The sequence below is a fragment of the Camellia sinensis genome, chromosome 2 (genome assembly GCF_055761805.1).
Source record: "Camellia sinensis isolate YWXY chromosome 2, ASM5576180v1, whole genome shotgun sequence".
Lineage (NCBI taxonomy): Eukaryota > Viridiplantae > Streptophyta > Magnoliopsida > Ericales > Theaceae > Camellia > Camellia sinensis.
In genome coordinates, this window is record NC_138962.1 from 90,680,044 (window position 1) to 90,700,624 (window position 20,581).

At 38.6% G+C, this 20,581-nt stretch overlaps 1 protein-coding gene across 2 annotated transcripts in view; it reads left to right on the plus strand.

Moving 5' to 3' along the window:
• The window catches only part of LOC114288142 (Mitochondrial inner membrane translocase complex, subunit Tim44-related protein), a 34,558-nt gene extending 14,203 nt beyond the window's left edge, over nt 1-20,355 (plus strand). For both annotated transcript variants that reach the window (XM_028231626.2, XM_028231627.2), the window contains 5 exons: nt 5,208-5,276; nt 5,447-5,548; nt 7,286-7,354; nt 17,365-17,421; nt 19,965-20,355. In XM_028231626.2, the coding sequence (XP_028087427.2) occupies nt 5,208-5,276; nt 5,447-5,548; nt 7,286-7,354; nt 17,365-17,421; nt 19,965-20,051 (384 nt within the window). In that variant the 3' untranslated portion in view covers nt 20,052-20,355. The remainder of the gene's footprint in view (nt 1-5,207; nt 5,277-5,446; nt 5,549-7,285; nt 7,355-17,364; nt 17,422-19,964) is intronic.
• Nucleotides 20,356-20,581: the final 226 nt, after the last annotated feature.

Genomic DNA, 20,581 nt, shown 5'->3' on the forward strand with positions numbered 1-20,581 from the left:
AGCAAAACTAGAGGTGTTTGGTTGAGGTTCACTGGCCATCGCACCAGTTATTTCTCTTGTGGACTCGTTCAGTTCTGGAAAGAGCGTGAGCAGACCACGGGAAGAGGAGGCCATGTTCTGGGTAGCTGGACGGGAAGAAGAGGCCATGTTGCTGAGTGTTTCAGAGACGGGTTGGTTACAGAGTATTACAGAGTTTCTCAGCAAATGAAGAGTTTGTTTCAGAGGATTTTCAGAAGTTTTTTGTCTGCCTCAGCCCCAGCCTCCGTCTTGGTTAAATAGCCGAGGCAGCCACGCGCATCGCGCGCCTCTTGCCACCAGACGACAAAACGGGCGCGCAAGCCAAGGCGCCCACGTGCCTCGCCATCATGTCCGGCACACCTTTTGATGAATTGGGCACGCCTTTTGATGGCACGCCTTTTGACAAAATTGGGCACACCTTTTGAGGGTGCAACTTCTACAACGGTCCGACATGACCCTATAAACTGTCCCGACATTAATTCCGGTTAGCTCCTTTATGGGTCCGACAAGACTCTGTAAACTGTCCCGACATAGATTCCGGTTAGTTTCTACAAGGGTCCGACAAGACTCTGTAAACTGTCCCGACATTGATTCCGGTTAGTTTCTACAAGGGTCCGACAAGACTCTGTAAACTGTCCCGACATTGATTCCGGTTAGTTTCTACAAGGGTCCAGCAAGACTCCGTAAACTGTCACAACAACTGTCACCACATTGTCTTCTACAACGGTCCGACATGACCCCATAAACTGTCTTCTACAGCGGTCTGACACCGCCATCCAGTGTCCTCTACACCATTATGACACCACCATACAGTGTCCTCTACAACGTTATGACACCACCATCCAATGTCTTCACCAATGGTCTGTGTAAAAAATAATGTATAGAGAAAGAGAGAGAATAAATTGTATGTATTATTATTGATTGATATATTGATATCTATTACAATGATTCATGATTCCTATATATAGAAGAGGGTGAGTGTGTAGTAGGTAAGGAGTAGGTGAAGTGGAGGTGGTAGTGGTGTAGTGGGTTAGGTTTAGTGGAGTAGGTGAGGTGGTAGTGGTGTAGTGGGTTAGGTTTAGTGGAGTAGGTGAGGTGGTAGTGGTGTAGTGGGTTAGGTTTAGTGGAGTAGGTTTAAGTGGGTAAAGTAGGTGGAGTGGAGGTGGTAGTGGTGTAGTGGGTTAGGTTTAGTGGAGTAGGTGAGGTGGTAGTGGTGTAGTGGGTTAGGTTTAGTGGAGTAGGTTTAAGTGGGTAAAGTAGGTGGAGAGTAGGTGGATTTTAACAGCCCCCCGCAAACTCAAGGGGGATAGGAACTAACCAACTTGAGTTTGGAGAGAGTAACAAAATAAGAAAATACATAAAAATAAAAGAGGATAAGAGACACTGTATGGTCGTGTCAGACCATTGGTGAAGACACTGGATGGTGGTGTCATAACGTTGTAGAGGACACTGTATGGGGGTGTCATAACCATGTAGAGGACAATGTTGTGACAGTTGTTGTGACAGTTTACGGAGTCTTGCTGGACCCTTGTAGAAACTAACCGGAATCAATGTCGGGACAGTTTACAAAGTCTTGTCGGACCCATGAAGGAGCTAACCGGAATCAATGTCGGGACAGTTTACAAAGTCTTGTCGGACCCATGAAGGAGCTAACCGGAATCAATGTCGGGACAGTTTATAGAGTCTTGTCGGACCCTTGTAGAAACTAACCGGAATCAATGTCGGGACAGTTTACAGAGTCTTGTCGGACCCTTGAAAAAGCTAACCGGTATCAAATGTCGGGACAGTTTATAGAGTCTTGTCGGACCCCTGTAGAAACTAACCGGAATCTATGTCGGGACAGTTTACAGAGTCTTGTCGGACCCTTGTAGAAACTAACCGGAATCTATGTCGGGACAGTTTACAGAGTCTTGTCGGACCCATAAAGGAGCTAACCGAAATTAATGTCGGGACAGTTTATAGGGTCATGTCGGACCGTTGTAGAAGTTGCACCCTCAAAAGGTGTGCCCAATTTTGTCAAAAGGCGTGCCATCAAAAGGCGTGCCCAATTCATCAAAAGGTGTGCCGGACATGATGGCGAGGCACGTGGGCGCCTTGGCTTGCGCGCCCGTTTTGTCGTCTGGTGGCAAGAGGCACGCGATACGCGTGGCTGCCTCACTATTTAACCAAGGTTGATGCTGAGGCTGAGGCAGACAAAAAAACTTCTGAAAAATCCTCTGAAAACAACTCTTCCTTTGCTGAGAAAGAAACTCTGTAATACTCTGTAACCAACCCGTCTCTGAAACACTCAGCAACATGGCCTCTTCTTCCCGTCCAGCTACCCAGAACATGGCCTCCTCTTCCCGTGGTCTGCTCACGCTCTTTCCAGAACTGAACGAGTCCACAAGAGAAATAACTGGTGCGGTGGCCAGTGAACCTCAACCAAACACCTCTGGTTTTGCTCCGTTGAACTTTTCGATGCGGTCGGTGGAGCAAAAAATGGCGGTGCAGTCGGATGTGGAGGCCAATCAGTATACCTTGAAGTCATGTGTGGAAACCATGACTGCGGTTACAAATTTGTCGAACCGGCTGCAGAGTAGGACAAATGAGGTGCAGCAGTTAAACGCCCAACTGGCTCTGCTCCAACGCATGTATAAGGATGCGCGAGCAGAGATAAGTGTGCTAAAGGCGGAAAACAAGGAGCTGAAGCGGAAGGCCAGTTTTATGTTCCGATTTGGAGGGCCGCCATATGCTGCAGTGGAGGAGCAGGGAGTAGTGATCATGCCCAGTGGAGTGGGAAACACGGAGGCAACACCGGCAAGGGCCGCCCAAGACGGTGGCAAGAAGAAAAGACCGGCAGAATAGGCGAGAAGAAAAATCCCACTGTTCCGATTTGTGTTGGTTGTGTTTTGTTTTGTTTTGTGTTTTTTTTATTTTTATTTTTTTTATTTTTTTTATTTTTTTTTTTATGGTGTAAAATGCTGATCGGGGTTGATCCCCGGCATGAAGAAATGACAAGTTTGTAAAATGTTTGTTTTTTTTTTTTTTTTTTTTTTTTTTTTTTGGGAGTGTTTTGTTGAAAAAATAAAAATAAAATGAAAGAAAACAAGGGAGAAAGAAAATAGATAAAAAATATTTATAGATGGATTATATGAAAAACATCAGTGCGATTGTTTCAAAATAAAGTGGGGTATTTAAAAAAGAGGAAAAGTGACTTGGAAAAAATAAATAAAAATAAGTGATTTTTGAAATCAAATGGAGGAGAGAGAGGGACAAACCCATGTGATAAAGTGGAGAGAGAGTCGGTGAGTGGGGTGCAAAAGGTGAAGGAGAAATGATGGATTGAAAATGGTTTGGGTCAAAAGTGGACACTGTTAGTGGGGAACATGAGTGCATTGATTATTTGATATAATAATAATAATAATAAAAATAAAAAGTTAGAACAGTTGGAGAGAATGAGTGGAGTATGGTAAGGGTTTCATCCAAAGCCAAAATTCCTGCAGCGAATCACTTCGCAAATCCTAGCATGAGCTTTTTCTCTTTCCAGGCTTATTCATGAATTTCCTGGTGATTTCAAGAGCCTCTGGTGGCATTGTGGCAGAGAACACCCCAACCTGGATTTTAGGTGGCAGCAACTGAGAACACCCCAACCTGGATTTTGGGTGGCAGCAACTGGAAAATATCATAGATCTAATTTTTAAAAAATCTCGTGACAGCATTTCATCAGCTTCATCCAAGACAAACATTTTGATGTAAACAGGGCGAAGTGATTGTCTCCGCAACATGTCAAACACACGACCAGGAGTACCAACAACAACATGAACCCCACTGGAGAGAATGCGCTGATCTTCGCGCACACTAGTCCCTCCAACACAAGCATGAACCTTCACACTTTGCTGGGCAAGTTCAAGAGTGGGTGAAAGAACCAAAGCTTGGCACTCAACCAAACTATAATCTAGCTGCTGCAGAATTCCAGAGCAGAATGTTGCAGTGTTTCCAGTTCCAGACTGTCTCGTCATATGAGGTGAAGAATTCTTCTCCATCAGCCTCACACATGACTACAGTTGCACAAATCTTTGTTGATTTTATCAGCGGAATAGGTTGAGGTCCGGCAGGCGGCTAAGGTGAGGTTGCCGCCCGCCGGGGAAGCGAAAATACTAGGTTTTAAACCAGCTCTGATACCATGTAAAAAATAATGTATAGAGAAAGAGAGAGAATAAATTGTATGTATTATTATTGATTGATATATTGATATCTATTACAATGATTCATGATTCCTATATATAGAAGAGGGTGAGTGTGTAGTAGGTAAGGAGTAGGTGAAGTGGAGGTGGTAGTGGTGTAGTGGGTTAGGTTTAGTGGAGTAGGTGAGGTGGTAGTGGTGTAGTGGGTTAGGTTTAGTGGAGTAGGTGAGGTGGTAGTGGTGTAGTGGGTTAGGTTTAGTGGAGTAGGTTTAAGTGGGTAAAGTAGGTGGAGAGTAGGTGGATTTTAACAGTCTGACACGACCATACAGTGTCACCTATCCTCTTTTATTTTTATGTATTTTCTTGTTTTGTAACTCTCTCCAAACTCAAGTTGGCTAGTTCCTATCCCCCTTGAGTTTGCGGGGGGCTGTTAAAATTTATCACCTACTTCACCCACTTAAACCTACTCCACTAAACCTAACCCACTACACCCACTTAAACCTACTCCACTAAACCTAACCCACTACACCACTACCACCTCACCTACTCCACTAAACCTAACCCACTACACCACTACCACCTCCACTTCACCTACTTCTTACCTACTACACACTCACCCTCTTCTATATATAGGAATCATGAATCATTGTAATAAATACAACAAACATAAATCAATCAATAATACAATTCTCTATTTCTCTTTATACATTAAATTTCTACACCAGATAAATAAAATTTTAGATTCTGATCAGCAAATCAATTCAAATTCGGAAGCTCAGGCTCAGGTGAACCAGGCCTATAATGAGTATGTTGTATACTGTGCTAAGGGTTACCCCATCCCACCAACAAATTGCTATGCATTAAACAAGCAAATCGTTTCCAGAATTCTTTTATTGTCATTTTGTTTTTATACCATGTTCAATTGCACTTCTCTGCAGTAATCTCGCTGGGTATGGCCATGTTCAATTTGCATGCTATCTTGCTGCTAGTTTCCCTTTCTCCAAGATTTTTTTTTTCCTTGTGCAGATAAACACCCAAATTTCAAATGGAGACAAAACATCATTGAGGAAAACAGTTACAGAAAAAATGTACTCTGTAAGCTTCTGCTTCTTATGATTGTATCTCTATTTGCTAATTCAGTTTTGCTGCGTTCTTTCTTTAGACACCTTACCAAAAATGTTACCTATTTTTTCTCCTCTCTCTGCTCTCTCTGTATGTGTGTATGTGTTTCATTCTCTTTCTTTCTTTCTGGTTCTCTAAGACAGGGCCTCAAGAATGAAATTAAACAAAGGGAATCCATGTGGAGTGCGGTTTACTGGGAACTGGTAGAACCAGTTGTGAAAATAAGAACTCTACGAGCTCGACTGGCAAGTGTTTTTTGACAAAACTCATAGAATCTGTCTTTATGTTTTGCAAGTTTATCAAAATAGAAATACTAATGTCAGGATGAAAAGATGAAAAATGAACCATTGCCCTTCCCTTGCACATGGTATATATATATATATATGCACTTCTTTTTTCACTACAATTGGTTAGATGGTATGTGTTAACATGCCATTTGGTGAGTCACTGATATGGTCTCGTTGAAAGTTTGATTCAATTTTAGAAACATTATCTGATTGTTATTTCTCTCTCTCTCTCTCTCTCTCTCTCTCTCTCTCACCTTTTTGTCTTTTTATTTTCGTTTTTCTGGCAGTTTTGTGTGTTTTGGTTTTATTTTTTATTTATTATTACCTTAAAAAAGTGTCATCTGGTTTTTGTAGAAGCCCTTAAACATCAAATAATTGCAATCATTTTCTTTTGCCTTTTTTATTTTGGGGAATTCGGTCGATGCCCCCTTGTAAAAAAAACTTTTATGCATTAAGGACAAGCATATTTTTTTTTTCTTGAAACGTCCAACGTGCATCACTATTACCAAAATATCCTCAGTGACTAATATAATATTTTAAACTTTAAAATGATATGACTTTTGATCTATTTGTTGGTTTTTAATGAAATTGATATTTTTAAAATCCTCTCATCAATATCTATTAAACAAGATCCATGTTAGCCATGAAATTCTTTTAAAAAAAAAATCCAAACTTTTATTGTCAAAATTAAGGTTACCAATAAAATTTTATTCTGTTTCACTGCAAAATTTTACTCTGATTCATAGTAAATTTTATTGTGAAATTTTAGTATTTAAATAGAGAAATACCATCGTCATCATTAAACACCATAGTTGCTTTACAAGTCGAAATATTGAATAATAAATTTATTAAAGTAATGACATGATGATTTTAACAGAGTTAATAAACAAAAGACAGATTACATATTGCCATAACAAACCAGACACTTTAAAACAGAGCATATTAGCTAATAAGACACAAGCCACATATTACCAGAGCAAACAAGAATAAAACAGATCGGCGTCGATTGTTGATAGATATATTAACAGATTATTGATAGATCTAGTGTTGTCAGTGACGAGTCCAAAACCATCGGTTATAAATCTAAGGGCTACAGAGATGGTGAGATAATCCGGTTGTGGTAGATCCGGCAAGGATAAATAGACGTAGAGTTGGGAGAACACGTGGTGATCTCCAAGATTTAATTCAAATCTATACCACATGTATCGAAGAGCAAGATTGTCCATGAAAAATTGAAAATAATTTTTTTTGTCCTTCATGAAGGAAATACCGCTTTTGAGGGGATTTTCAAATCAAAAAAGGTGGGCTGTCCCTTTCACTAAAAAGGGGCCCAACAAGGGGGTTTTGGCAAAAAAAATCCTTTCTTTTTGTGTGTGTGTGTGTGAAAAAGCATGAGGAAAACAGGGGGAGGGCAATATGTAGACAATAGATGACCAACATAGATTTGTCAAAATTCTGGGTATTGCTTTATCATCCATGTTTATGGTACAAAGGCAGTTGGGTCAGTTGGGTTTTTCTTCTATTTTCATTCTGGATTACTATTTCTGTCCCAGTCAGGGTGATTTATCATAGCTTTAAAAAAAATCTGGATTTATTATAACAAGTAGTAAAATCTTCAATGATAAATAACTTTGACCATGAGACAGCAACTACTACCATTACTGTATGCTAATAGCATACCTATTTCTTTTCCAGATCGGCGTTGATCAGAATGACCTCAACAAAACGTTTATACAGCTTACACTTGAGTTTCTGACAAAGCAGGTATACTGTTTGTAAGAAGGTTCAGTTTCTGTTGTACATGTTAGCTGCCAAAAATATTATGATGTCCTCGCATTTATGTATGTGGTTTTTGCACTTGTGGGTTCCTAAGCTTGGTCTTGAGAGTATCAATTGTGACTTCACGTGGGGGATCAGTTCAGTCGTGCAAACTTGTGAATCCTGCACCTCCATCTTGGGGTGGCATAGGATACCATCAACAGCCATTAGTTAGTTGTGCATCAACTTACTGCCTTCTAATCCTTGTTAATTCTTAATTTCAAATGGTCCAGCTGGGAGTTTTAATTGACTTAGAGTAATGCTAAGCTTCATGAAAGAAATATCATGAAAAGTTTCATGAAGATTCTCCACCCTTGGATTATACATACAATAAAACACCACAAACTAATCAAAAAGGTGGAGAATCTTCATGAAGTTTTTCATAATATTTCTTTCATGAATTCTAGCATTACTCATTGACTTATTCTCATCTTCATTTTGTCAAGTCCATATTGTCAATACTACTTGGCATGTCACGAGTCATAGACATATAACCGATGACATGTGCCTTACATGTATCAATCCTCGTAGGACACATACACAGACCGCTTGTTCGATCCTAAATGATTGAGTTTTATAGACTCACGGCATCTGAAATATGCCGAAGTCCTAGATTTTATAGTTACAAAGCTCGCCAAATTTGACATCTCCACATGAATCAAGATTATATGCTTTTGTTTGAACTTCACCCATACATTGGTCATACTGTGTGCCTCATAACCATGCTCATCTAATGCACCACATTACGGCAGTAGTCCTACTGTATGCTCTAGCACTTGTTTGCAAGTAGTTGAGCTACTCCATTACCACATATATCTTACTGCACAACTCATGAACCTGACCACAATGTTGGGCCTAGGTGTGTCGAAGTTTTTGGCATGCACTGAGGGACTTTGGGGATTTGCTGCCATTGGCTATAGATTTGTTCCGCCTTGGACTGTGCTTGTGTGGGTCTAGCTGTCTTAGACCAGTCCTATTGAGAGGGAGACCTCACCACTGGACTTTACCAGAACCAAGAGACAATCTTAAAAGCCTAATTGAATTCTAACAAAGCCTAACTACCTTCCTAAAAATATGATGTATTTCTAGAGAAGTTTGTTACAGCCACATGCTCACTTATATATTTATAAGGTGGTACTCCCCTTAAATCATGATTAGATACGTCTCTCAGATTGTTGTCTGTACTTTGATGTCTTCAACGCAACTCTGTCTCCCCGAAGTTCCCCAACCATCCCATTTGTCTTTGGTGCTTCTAATGTGCTTTACCACTCCCCAGTGAAACTCTGACCAATCTGTCAATCACTCCACATATAAGTAAATTAAGTTCGGTTTAAAAAAGAATAAGAAAGGAATGCTAACAATGTACAAAAATTTAAACCATGATAACCTCTACCTTTCACAACAAAAGTGGTCTATACACTCAAAAGATAGAAAAGGCCTATAACTCTTTAGAAATGAAGAGAATCTACAAAAGCAACAAAATAGTTAAGACTAAGCATAACTCTCCCTGAAACCTAACTATAGAAAGTAGCCACAAGAGTACTCTTGAGCCTATTGGGAGGCACATCTACTCCATGAAAAGCCCTCCTATGTCGCTCCCTCCATGAAAGCCACATCAAGCACAAAGAAGCTAGCAACCACACCTTCCACCTTGGTTTCCCAACTCAACCTCCCACTATTCAAACATAACCCTTATGACATCTCTATGAAAGGCACAATGCAAACTGAAGAAAGTCAAAACCAACTCCCAAAAATCCCTTGCCATCTCACAAATGAATGAACAAGTGAGAGACCGTCTCCTCGTCACACTTACAACAACACCAATTCACAAAGATGTCTTCTCCTTGTAAAATTATCAATTATGAGGATCTTCTTGTGAGATGTATTCCACACAAAGGAAGCAATCTTGGACAGGGCTTCAACATACTAAATACCAGTCCAAGGAAAGTCACCGCTCTATTCCCTATTGAAGCTCCTTAAAAAGATTTCACATCAATACTCCCATTCCTATTGCCATAATAAGGAATCTTTACCCTCTCTAACGCCCCTATACAAGTAAAGAAGGTGAAGAAGGTTAGAAAGCTAATCCAATTCCCAATCTGGTAAATTTCCCAAAAGACATCGGAGCCCGATTGCAGAAATGGTCTACCATTGAGGCTTCTCTATCAACAACCAGAAGAAAGAAGGACAAAAAAGATCTCTCCCACTCCTTACCAATATACCATGTATGACACCCCAATTTCACCCTATTGCCTCTCCCCACCTTTAACCTAACTAATCTCAAGGAGTCCTCCCAAACTAATCGAATACCCTTCCAAAACCCCCTCTTATAGACATAACATAACAACCTGTACTATTGTCCCGTCACCCCAACAAAGGACTATAATTTTCCACCGCCACCCTCCTACAATAACTATCCCTATCATAAGCAAATGGCCATAATCTCTTGATCCTTAATCCCCCCTGGCTCATTGGCGTACAAACTGTGTCCTAGTCCATAAAATGGTATTTGCATTCTTCCCTGCTCCTTTCCACAAAAAATCTCACTATAATTTTTCAAGCATCTTGGCAACCAATAAATGAAAAGTTTGTAAACATAAAATAGGTCAAAAGAATCGACAACGTGGGACCCAAAAGAAAGCCAAGGTATGTAACTAGGATGGATCCAATCTTACAACTCATAATGCAAATGAAATCACTAGCTTGCAAAACATCCTCCCAATGGAACTAGCTCAAACTTTGCCAAATTAACCTTCAAATGTGAGAACACCTCAAAACATAAGAGGTCATATCAAAGATAACTCAATTGGATTGGATTTGGCACAAGGAATGGGTCCCCTTGCCTCAAGCCACTCTAACTCTAAAAATAGTTAGTAGCAGGATGACCATTTGCCAAAATATATAGTTGAGCTGTAGATATGCAAAAGGAAATCCATCCTGGCCATCTACTCCCAAAACCCATTCTTTTTAACTTGTATTATAAAATATTTTAATTCACTTGATAATAAGCCTTCTCAATATCAAATCTGCAGATCATCCTGTGGCCTGCCTTTCCATTCCTTAATCTAGAATAAAAAGGTTTATTAGCTTCAAGCACTACATCAAGAATCTGCATACCCTCCACAAATGCATTTTGAGAATTCAACACTTTTGCCAACAGTTTAAAGGCCTACCAATTAGGCTAATAGGTCTGAAATAGCTAGTGTGCTCTACCCTCATTTCTTAGGGATCGAGCAAAAGATTGCATTCAAACTCGTTTCAAAGTTCATACCCTTCACTTCCTCCTTCACTTCCTTTTTCTCCACCCCCTATCATTTCTAATCATCCGGCTTCGAAGCTTTTATCCCCTTTGAGGTCCTTTAGAGCTCTAAGAATCTTAATCTTCAGAAAAAGGTGTCTCCAATCACTCTACTCCTTCCAAGGAGATACTATCAAAATCCATGTCATTTTGCTGAGGGTGCCACCCTCCCCTCTCTTGAAGTAGACCCCCTCGTAGAAGTTTGTAGTCCCTGTCCTGATCTCCGACTCCTTAAGAGCCTTGCCATCAATACATACTCTCATATGAGATTGTTCCTTGGGTGAGCATTGGTTATCCTATGAATGACCGATCAGTGTATTTTTGTCCCCTTCCTTGATTCACTGGACAACCTTTTGCCTCCAACTATCTCTTCCATTTAATTATTCCCCCAAACTCTGCCTTCAAATCCTCTGTTTTGACCATTTCCTCCCAAGACCAACCCTAGCTTTGATCTCATCAAAGCTTGAGATCTCCTCTAACACCTTAGCCTTTTGCACCTTTAGTCTACTAAGCTCCTTGATCCATCTCTTAAGGTCTTTTTATAAGAGTTTCAGCCTTTTAGCAAGGACAAAACTTGGGTTGCCCTCTACTTGATAGCTTCTCCACAAATCAAGCACTTTGTCTCAAAAACACTTCACTTGTAGCCGCATATATCTGTATAGATGTGTATATATTTTATCTGTCAATAGGTCAAAGTTTCACATATGATATATGGTGGCTCTCTATCATAAGCGTTCCATTGATTTGATTCAGGATCCAGAGTTTTTTATGCTCTTTTCTTAAATGAATGTGTTGTCTTGAAAATGCCTTGGACCTTAGTTGCATGAAGTGGGAACGGGGGCAAGGGCAAGAGGGTGTAAGAATTTTGGAAGAACTTGTATATTCAATTATGTATAATATAAAGTGTACAATCGAGTTATATAGACCTAATCTAAAAAAGGAAATAAGAATAAACCTATATTCTTACAATCAATCTAATATATTTACATAATTAACATAATATTCTCACACTCTCGCTCAAACTCAATGTATTTTAGCAGAAAATACTAAGAGTTTGTCAAGAAGAAACTGAAAACGAGCAGTGATGTGAATCTTAGTAAAGAAGTCAATAAGTTAAAGTGCCGAAGAGACGAAAGGAAGCGAGATGGAGCCAGATTGCAAATATTAACAAACAAAATGACAATCAATCTCAATGTGTTTCGTTCGCTCATGGAAGACAGCGTTTTGGACAACTGTGAATGTCACGGTAAAGAGAGGTCAGAGGAGATTAAGGGACACCCAAATCAAATAAGAGACAACAAAGCTAAACAATCTCAACAATGGCATAAGTCATAGTACGATACTCAGCCTCGGTAGTGGAACGTGTAACAATAGTCTGTTTCTTGCTCTTCTAAGAAATTAAGGAATCACTAAAAAACATGCAGAAGCCAAAAGTAGACTTGCAATCAATAACATCATCAGCTCAATCAGAATCAGCATAGGCCACCAAGTCCAAAAAAGTAGAGGACAGTAGTAAGCCCTAAAATATAGTACCCCAGAAATAGCGAAGAATACGAACCAAAGTAGCCCAATGTGTAGAATGAGGAACAGAAACAAACTGGCTAACCACATGAACAACATAGGCAAAATCAAGACGACTGACAGTCTTAACCCACAAGCTCTTGATACAAAGCAAGATCATCTAGAGGGACACCATCAGTTGTGTTAAACTTCACATTAAGCTTAATGGGGATATCAGAAATCTTAGTGTCAGTAAGACCGACACGGTGAATAACTTCATTTGCATACTTAGCTTGAGACAGAAAGTAGCCTTTAGGAGAAGAAGCTATCTCAATACCAAGAAAATATCGCAAGGGAGATCCTTCATTTCGAAGGTGCAAAAGAGATGTTGCTTGACTTTTGAGATAACAAAAGAGTTAGAGCCAGTGATAATTATATCATCTACATATAATAACAGGGCAATAAAACCAATAGAGGTGTGAAGGAGAAACAAAATAGAATCCTAAACACAAGGATGAAACCCACGTTGAGTGACAGCGGCTTGAAAACGATCATACTAAGCACGAGGGGATTGCTTTAAACCATACAAAGCATGCCGAAGACAACAAACTTGTCCAAAGGAATGAGGAAGGCCAGGGGGAGAACGCATGTAAACCTCCTCAGTGACATGGCTATTAAAAGAAGCATTCTTAACATCCATTTGATAGAGAGGCCAATGACGAACAACAGCAATAGAAATCAAAGTACGGACATAGCCATCTTGGTAATAGGGGCAAAGGCCTCCTTATAATCAATACCATAGCCTTGTGAAAAACCTTTACCAACCAGGTGAGCTTTGTAGCGCTCAAGAGAGCCATCAGAGTGAGTCTTGACTTTATAGACCCATTTGCAACCAATCAAATTTTTGCCAGCAGGCAACGGAACCAACTCATAAGTAGTTGTCTTCTACAAAGCAGACAACTCATCCTTCATAGCTTGAATCCAATTACGATCCTGACAGGCCTCTTTGTAAGACTGAGGTTCTGAAAAGAGTGAATAGCAGACAAAAAGGTACAGTATGAAGGAGAAAGACATGTTTTAGTAAAATCAAGTGTTAGAATTTCCCATCTTTACCTTCACCTACTCCACTACACACTCCACTTCACCTACCTCCACTTCACCACACACTCCACTTCACCTAACCCACTATCACCTCCACTACACCTACTACCACATTTTCTTCTATATATAGATTGTATAGGAATTGTAATACAACTATCTTGTAATCAACATATCTATATCAATCAATAATATACATCAATTTTAACAAATCAACATATCTATATCAATCAATAATATACATCAATTTTAACATCAAGTTTGACAATTTGTTTACGGTTGCAAAGGGGATACTTACGGTTAACAAGATTAGAGTCATCAGAAGCAGGAGGATCAGCAGCAGTGGCAGAGGCAATCGCTGGAGGGAGAACCTTGCGACGAGAATAGACTAACGAAGGAGGAGGAGGAGGAAGAAAAGAAGGAACAGACTCTTGGGGGACAATGACTCAACAGGAGGGGTGGTAGGAGGAGACGAGGGAACAAGCTTATGCGGAATAGTAGAGATGTACTCGTTGGAAAGAACCTCAGAAGGAAATGGATCAATGTGAATCAAATCCTCTTTGGAAATTGGGGTTATAAGAGGAGGAAGCTGAAAGTAAGACGTTCGAGAAAAGTAACATGGCGAGAGATATAAAGGTGATGGGAAATAGGGTCATAACAACGATAATCTTTCTGAGTAAAACTATAACCCAAAAAGACACACAAGACAGACCGAGCACTAAGTTTAGTCCTATCTTTATGGGATAAAAGGACAAAACAAGCAGACCCAAACACGTGAAGGAGGGAGTAATTAGGAAGTTGAGAAAATAGAGCCTCATAAGGAGACCGACTAAAGAGAAGGGGAGTAGGCATACGATTGAGAAGAAAAACAGCAGTAAGAACTACGCCACCCCAAATCAGAGCCGGAACAGAGGTAGAGAGAAGAAGAGACCTAGTTGTCTCAAGGAGATGACGGTGTTTACGCTCAGCTCGACCATTTTAGCCTGGTGTATCAGTACAAGAAGTTTGGTGAATAGTACCCAATTTGGCCAAATACTCGCAGCTTCATTTTTAAAAAAATTCCCCACCCAAGTCAGATCGTAACAATTTAATAGTAGACCCAAACTGTGTAGTGATCATAGACTGAAAAGTACGATGTATCTAGTAGAAGTCAGACTAAGGAGCCATAAGATAAACCCAAGTGTAACGGGTGCAATTATCAACAAATGATACATAGTATGCAGAACCTTTTTTGACAAGAGGAGGATCCCAGACATCAGTATGGATTAAAGTAAATGGTGTATCAAATATAGAAATATTTTTACAAAAAGGTAAAGCTATCATTTTGGCAAGTTTACACCCCCGGCACTCGGTCATTTGATTAGGATAAACTTTACCCAATATACCTGACTAAGGTAAAGACTGTAAGTGGTCATCAGACAAATGCCCTAATCTAAAATGCTACAAATAGAAAGGACTTGACAGAGAATCTAACTGAAAAGAGGAAAAGGTAGTTGGAGAGGTAGTCATAGGCAGATGCAAGCTCTCCACTACAGAGAGGTCTCCAACTCTATTGTCGGTCCTAATTTGCTGCTTGGACATCCGATCCTGCACAGAACAAATAGAAGAAGAAAAAATAACATCAAAACTAAAGATATCAAGTTGACTGATAGATAATAAACTGACAGATAACTGAGGAATATGAAGGACAGATGGAATAAAGACAGTAGACATAGCAGACGGTACGACAAACCCAACAGATATAAAAGACATACCAAACCCATTTGCAGCATTAACAATAATAGGAAAGGGAGGGAGAATACAATTTTGAAGTAAGGAGAGATGGAGAGTCATATGATAAGAGACACTAGGTCAAAAATCCAGATAGACGAAGAGATACCTAAAGAAGACACAAGCAAACCTGAATAAATAGAGGAAACAGTGGAGGCAGATGGGGATGGTTGAGAGGTAGACAATATATATTGAAGTTAAGCAATCTGAGCACTCAAAGAAGTCAAGTCAGGATCAGGAGTCGAAGCAGATGTAATAGAACCAGCGGGAGGCCGAAAAGTGCTCGGAACTGGGTTTGAAATTGCTGAGAAGACGAGACAGGCAGACGTCCCTTCTTAGGACAATGATACTTCCAATGACCCCTCTGATGGCGCAAGGCACATTCATCAAAAGTCAGAGACATCGTAATAACTAGAGAGATAAGGGGTTAAAGTGTAATAAATCCAAAATAGAAAAAAAATAGCTAAACAAGGAGTCGAAGAGTAATAACAAGAAATCTGAGGGGTCAAACTATAATAAGCCAAAGCTAACACCAGATGGGCCAATATGTAATAAATATAAAAGTTACCAAGAGAACCACTAAGGACAATGCAAATGGGTCACAACTCAAACCCAAACCCAGAGAGGGAGAACTGGGTGCAAATAAAAACCAGATAGAGAGAGTTGAGCTTCAAAACAACACCAGAAATTGAATCACCAACACCAGAAATCAATCCACAAACCAGAGGAGAACTAGATAGATCGAGTTGAACCGGATGAATAGTCGACCCAGGCAGACTAGTCGAACGAGAGAGAGAGAGAGAGAGAGAGAGAGAGAGAGAGAGAATGACCTTCGAATTGATGAAGCAGAACCAGACAAGCAGCAAGTCGATCGCAATCAAGGGAGAAAACCACAAACAGATGTGACGAAACAACCAAATTGTTCTTCTCAAACCAAATGACCCAACCAGATAGGTTGAACAAGCCAAATGAATCAAGCGACTCAATGGGTTTGACGAACTAATGTGACAAACAAATGGGAGGAGTAGATTGGTCGAATCCTGACAAACCAGTGATGGGTTGTGAGATGGGTTGAACAAATAGAGGTCGCTTGTTCAAACTCTAATGAGTGCTACCCAACGAACCAACAGAGCAAACTCGAGCGAACCAGAGAAGCTTTGATACCATGTAAGAATTCTGAAAGAACTTGTATATTCAATTATGTATAATACAAAATGTACAACCGAGTTATATAGATCTAACCTAAAAAGGGAAATAAGAATAAACCTATATTCTTACAATCAATCTAATATATTTACATAATTAACATAATATTCTCACAGAGGGGGCTCAGGGTACGTGGAAGTGTCTAAGGTTGGGAGTGCCTAGATGAAATAAATATAAATATATTATAAGAAATATTTTTGTTGCTTAGTTGTAATACATATGTTAAATGTTATGGGCTCTACGCCAGGTAGATTGTTGAGTAGTTTTGGGGATTGCAATTATGATGCAGATTTCTAGCCAAGGACTTGATTTTATTGCACTATGACAAGCCCTCAAAATATTTATTGATGGATGGTTGCTTTGCCTTTGAATATTATGTTTTAGTTTATTGACACATTAGTAGTGAGGGTCTTGTGTTTTCTTTTCGTGTCAAGGATTTTTATATACGTATCGGTGCTGTGTATTCACTGGATTGTCATTGAAGTTTGACCAGCTAAGCTTTATCTTCTTCCTGTGTATTTTTAATTTCATGCACTAAATTATTTTATTGTGTTCCATTCATTGTTTATTATTATGTTTTATGCTTGGCATTCTGTGTGACTAGTCTGATTCAGCTTCAGTTAATTATTAAAAGGAGCAAATTCTTCGTTAGCCACAAGATTATGAGAAAGCACTTGTGTTATGTCCTTTTTATTATATCGTCAGTGGTTTTTGGTGTGTGAAAGAGTTGAAAAGAAGTGGCAATCAAAGGTTTTAATGTTTGTATTTATTAGAAAACAATATATACTGTCTTGTTGGAAAACGTAACATATATTTCATGTAGTAAAGCACTTGTGTTATGTTCATTTTATTTTATCATCAGTGACTTTTTTGGTTGAGTGCATTTAGGATTGTTCATAAGTGGCTTTTGGAAGTCCCATGAACACAGCTGTCTCTCCTCTTTCCTCTTTGAGGATTGTAATAATTCTGTTGTTCATTACATACATACTTAACTGTTTTTTTTAAATTGGCATCATCATGTTAGATTATTTGGTATGAATTTTATCTGTTTTGAAACATTGCGAGTATATATATGTTCCTGCAGAAGTTTGAGGCATATGATTCAAAAGGTGCTGTTGTTGCTGGAGATAAAAATAAGGAGGTAGGGTATATAGAACTGTAATAATTTTCCTGGTCAATTCTGCCCTAATATTTCTTTAAAATAATTGTGACATATGCATCATAATCAATGCAACTATTCTTATTCTTAACTGTTCTTTGTATACATGTCATTTCTGATATAGGCTGAATGACTCCATTTGTTAGATACTTGGCCAATCTATAAGTTTCGGTACTTACAAATTGCTGGACAGTACAATTTAACATGAGCATAGTAGAGTCATCTTCTGCTTTTATTAGTTTCACAGGAGAACTTATTTTTGTTACATAGGATCTAGTTTTATTTTGTATACAAACTGTTTTCTGAGGTTGTGCCCCTTTTGGTAATTTTTGTGATTAATATACACATTTACCTGTATAAAAAAAGAAAAAAGAAAAAAAACTAACCAATAAAATGCCAGATGAGTGGTGTGTCTTTTTTGTACCTATTATACAAATAAGGGGAGTCATCAATATTGTTCACATTGTATGGGTATTAAGCTTATGATTCTTACACAAAATTTTGAAGAGAGTGATTTGAGTTTAGATTGTCACTTCAAATAGCATTATGTTAGAAGTAGCATTAACAGTTTGTTTGGTATTTATGATTGGGAGGCTAAGAATAGAAGCTATGCTGTATGGACTCGAGTATGGGTGTCAGTTGCGTATCTAGATGTTGTACCTATCAAACATTCAATGTAAGAGTACGTGGACTCAGCAAAAATATGGCCATATTTTTATAGTTTTAATCTATTGTGTGGGATAAAACAGTCTTACATGTGACATACAATGTCAAAAAGGTATTTTACTCATTTTATAGCAATTATACAACAATATACACATATACCATATGATATATGTGTTTTATTCATGCGCTCAAGCATGCGAAGAAAGCCAGCTTCTATTATATTAGTAAAGGGCATTTAGGCTTTACTATTATAATATATAGGACTTTTCTCACTTGTTGCTTTCGAGCCGCTTTACTTGTAAGGGTGCTTGTTTTCAACACATAAATTGCTTGATGGGGCCGATGCTATAAACCTGATGTTGTCATCATAGACCGTGACAAATTCATCTAATCTAAATAAGGCGTAAGAACATCGTTCATCAGCCACATAAAGGTTGTAGGTGCATTGCCCTTACTGTAATAGGGCCGAATGGCATGTCAATCCATTCATATAACCCTTGCCTTGTCTTTAACGCAGTCTTCCAACACCTTCCCCCACTTGCACTTGGCAGTATCCCAACTAATGATAGTGTTAAATAAAAATAAATTAGAAGTGTTTGATGAAAGTATCTTCAGACACATGTCCCACAACCTTGTCCAATTGTTAGGTGTTCAATATGGATATTTGATTTATTTTGAAGAGTCCATGTAACATAGAGTATAAGCTATTAATTTAGGGATTGCAATTTTCCCTGCATTTTTTTTAATAAAAAAAAAAAAAACACTCCAAAATTTGTCTTTAGTGTGCAAAATTAAACTGACATGATTCTTAATGCACCTTAGAAGACAAATTTTGGACTTCATTTGTAAAGAATAGGAGTGGGAATAACATTTCCCATAATTTATCGACAAGACTTGGTGGAAGTTTTGTAGAGACTTGTAAATAGCCTATGGTAGGGTCCTTCAAGATATGATATAGTGAGTGGCATTTAGAGATGAATGACTGAAAAAAAAAATATTATATATTTATGTGATAAAGGACATGCATGATTGTATTATGACTATAAGAACAAACATTGGAGAAATAATGATTTCCTTCGCCATGGATTTCCCTTAATTTCTACTACAGTTTGTATTCATTGGGGGGGTGATTAGATTGGGTAATAAGGGTAACTTGATTTTATGCTTAAAACCTTGATTTTCCATATCCTTAGCCTAGTTTTATCTTTGGGTGGTTTATGAGAGTAACTCGTCACTGCTAGTGTGGTTATGGTTAAATTACACACCCACATGCAAGAATTAGTCCCTATTTGTAGGGACTAAAAGGAAAACAAAATGAATGGTTACTCATGTTGTTATTTTGCTATTAACTGGTGCAAAGGACAAGAAGGCGTATAGTGTTGGGTCAGTTTTAGGATTTATTATCACAATTTATGGAAAGGCCACTTTTTCCATATTGACCCAATTATGGATATTTTTTTGAAATGAATACTATATAAAATGCCAATGGACACTTAACACTATAAGGTATAAAATTGCTTAAACCTGTTTTGACTTTTAAGCATCCATACCATATAGTCAGCATGACCTTTGACTCTGACGTCCAGATTTTTAGGGAATGATCGATTCTATGCCATCGCATGGCTACTTTTGTCATAACTAATATTGTTTATTTCAATAATAATTAGTTTGTTTATTTTTTGTACGATATATGCATGCAAGCAGTCTTTGAACCCATACCTCCTCTTCAAGGTAACAGCTCGTGGCCTCGTGGTCTGTGTTACTACTTATAGCTTGATAGAGTTACCAAATTTTCCTATGTCAGTAATTTCTCATCTTTTCTTTCAAAAGATAATTGGTGCTTCGCTTGTTTTGCATAGGTACTTGTCCGTGATATATGGGTTTTTGAGAAATCTATGTTCCACCCTGGATCCTACTGGCGTCTTTGTGGACGAGTTAAGTTCTAGCCGAGCTAATGTTTTTGCCAGTACTCAAAATCTTTTGGTGTTGATGATGACAAATATATGCTGCTCCCAGTTTTGTGAGTCAGGTAGATTGTACCTTATCTGATCATTTTGGCATTTCATTTAATTTTTTTTTATTTAAAAATTACATTTTGTATCCTGGTGTCAAGGAAATAAAAATGAATATGAACATTAAGTTCTAGCCGGGCCGGGCTTACCTTTTTGCCAGTGCTCAATCTTTCAGTGTTGACGATGGCAAATATTTGCTGCTCCCAGTTTTGTGAGTTAGAAAGATCGTTTCTTATCTGATTATTTTGGCATTTCATTTATTTATTTTATTTAAAAATTACATTTTGTATCCTGGTGTCTAGGAAATAAAAATGAATATGAACAGGGCCTACTCTATTCCTTCTTTTATATATATATATATATATATATTTTTTGGGTGGCATGAGTGAAAGATGATGCAAGCAAAATCTACACTGGTGGTGTATTTGAATCTACTCAATTTGAGTACCAAATCCATCCAACAC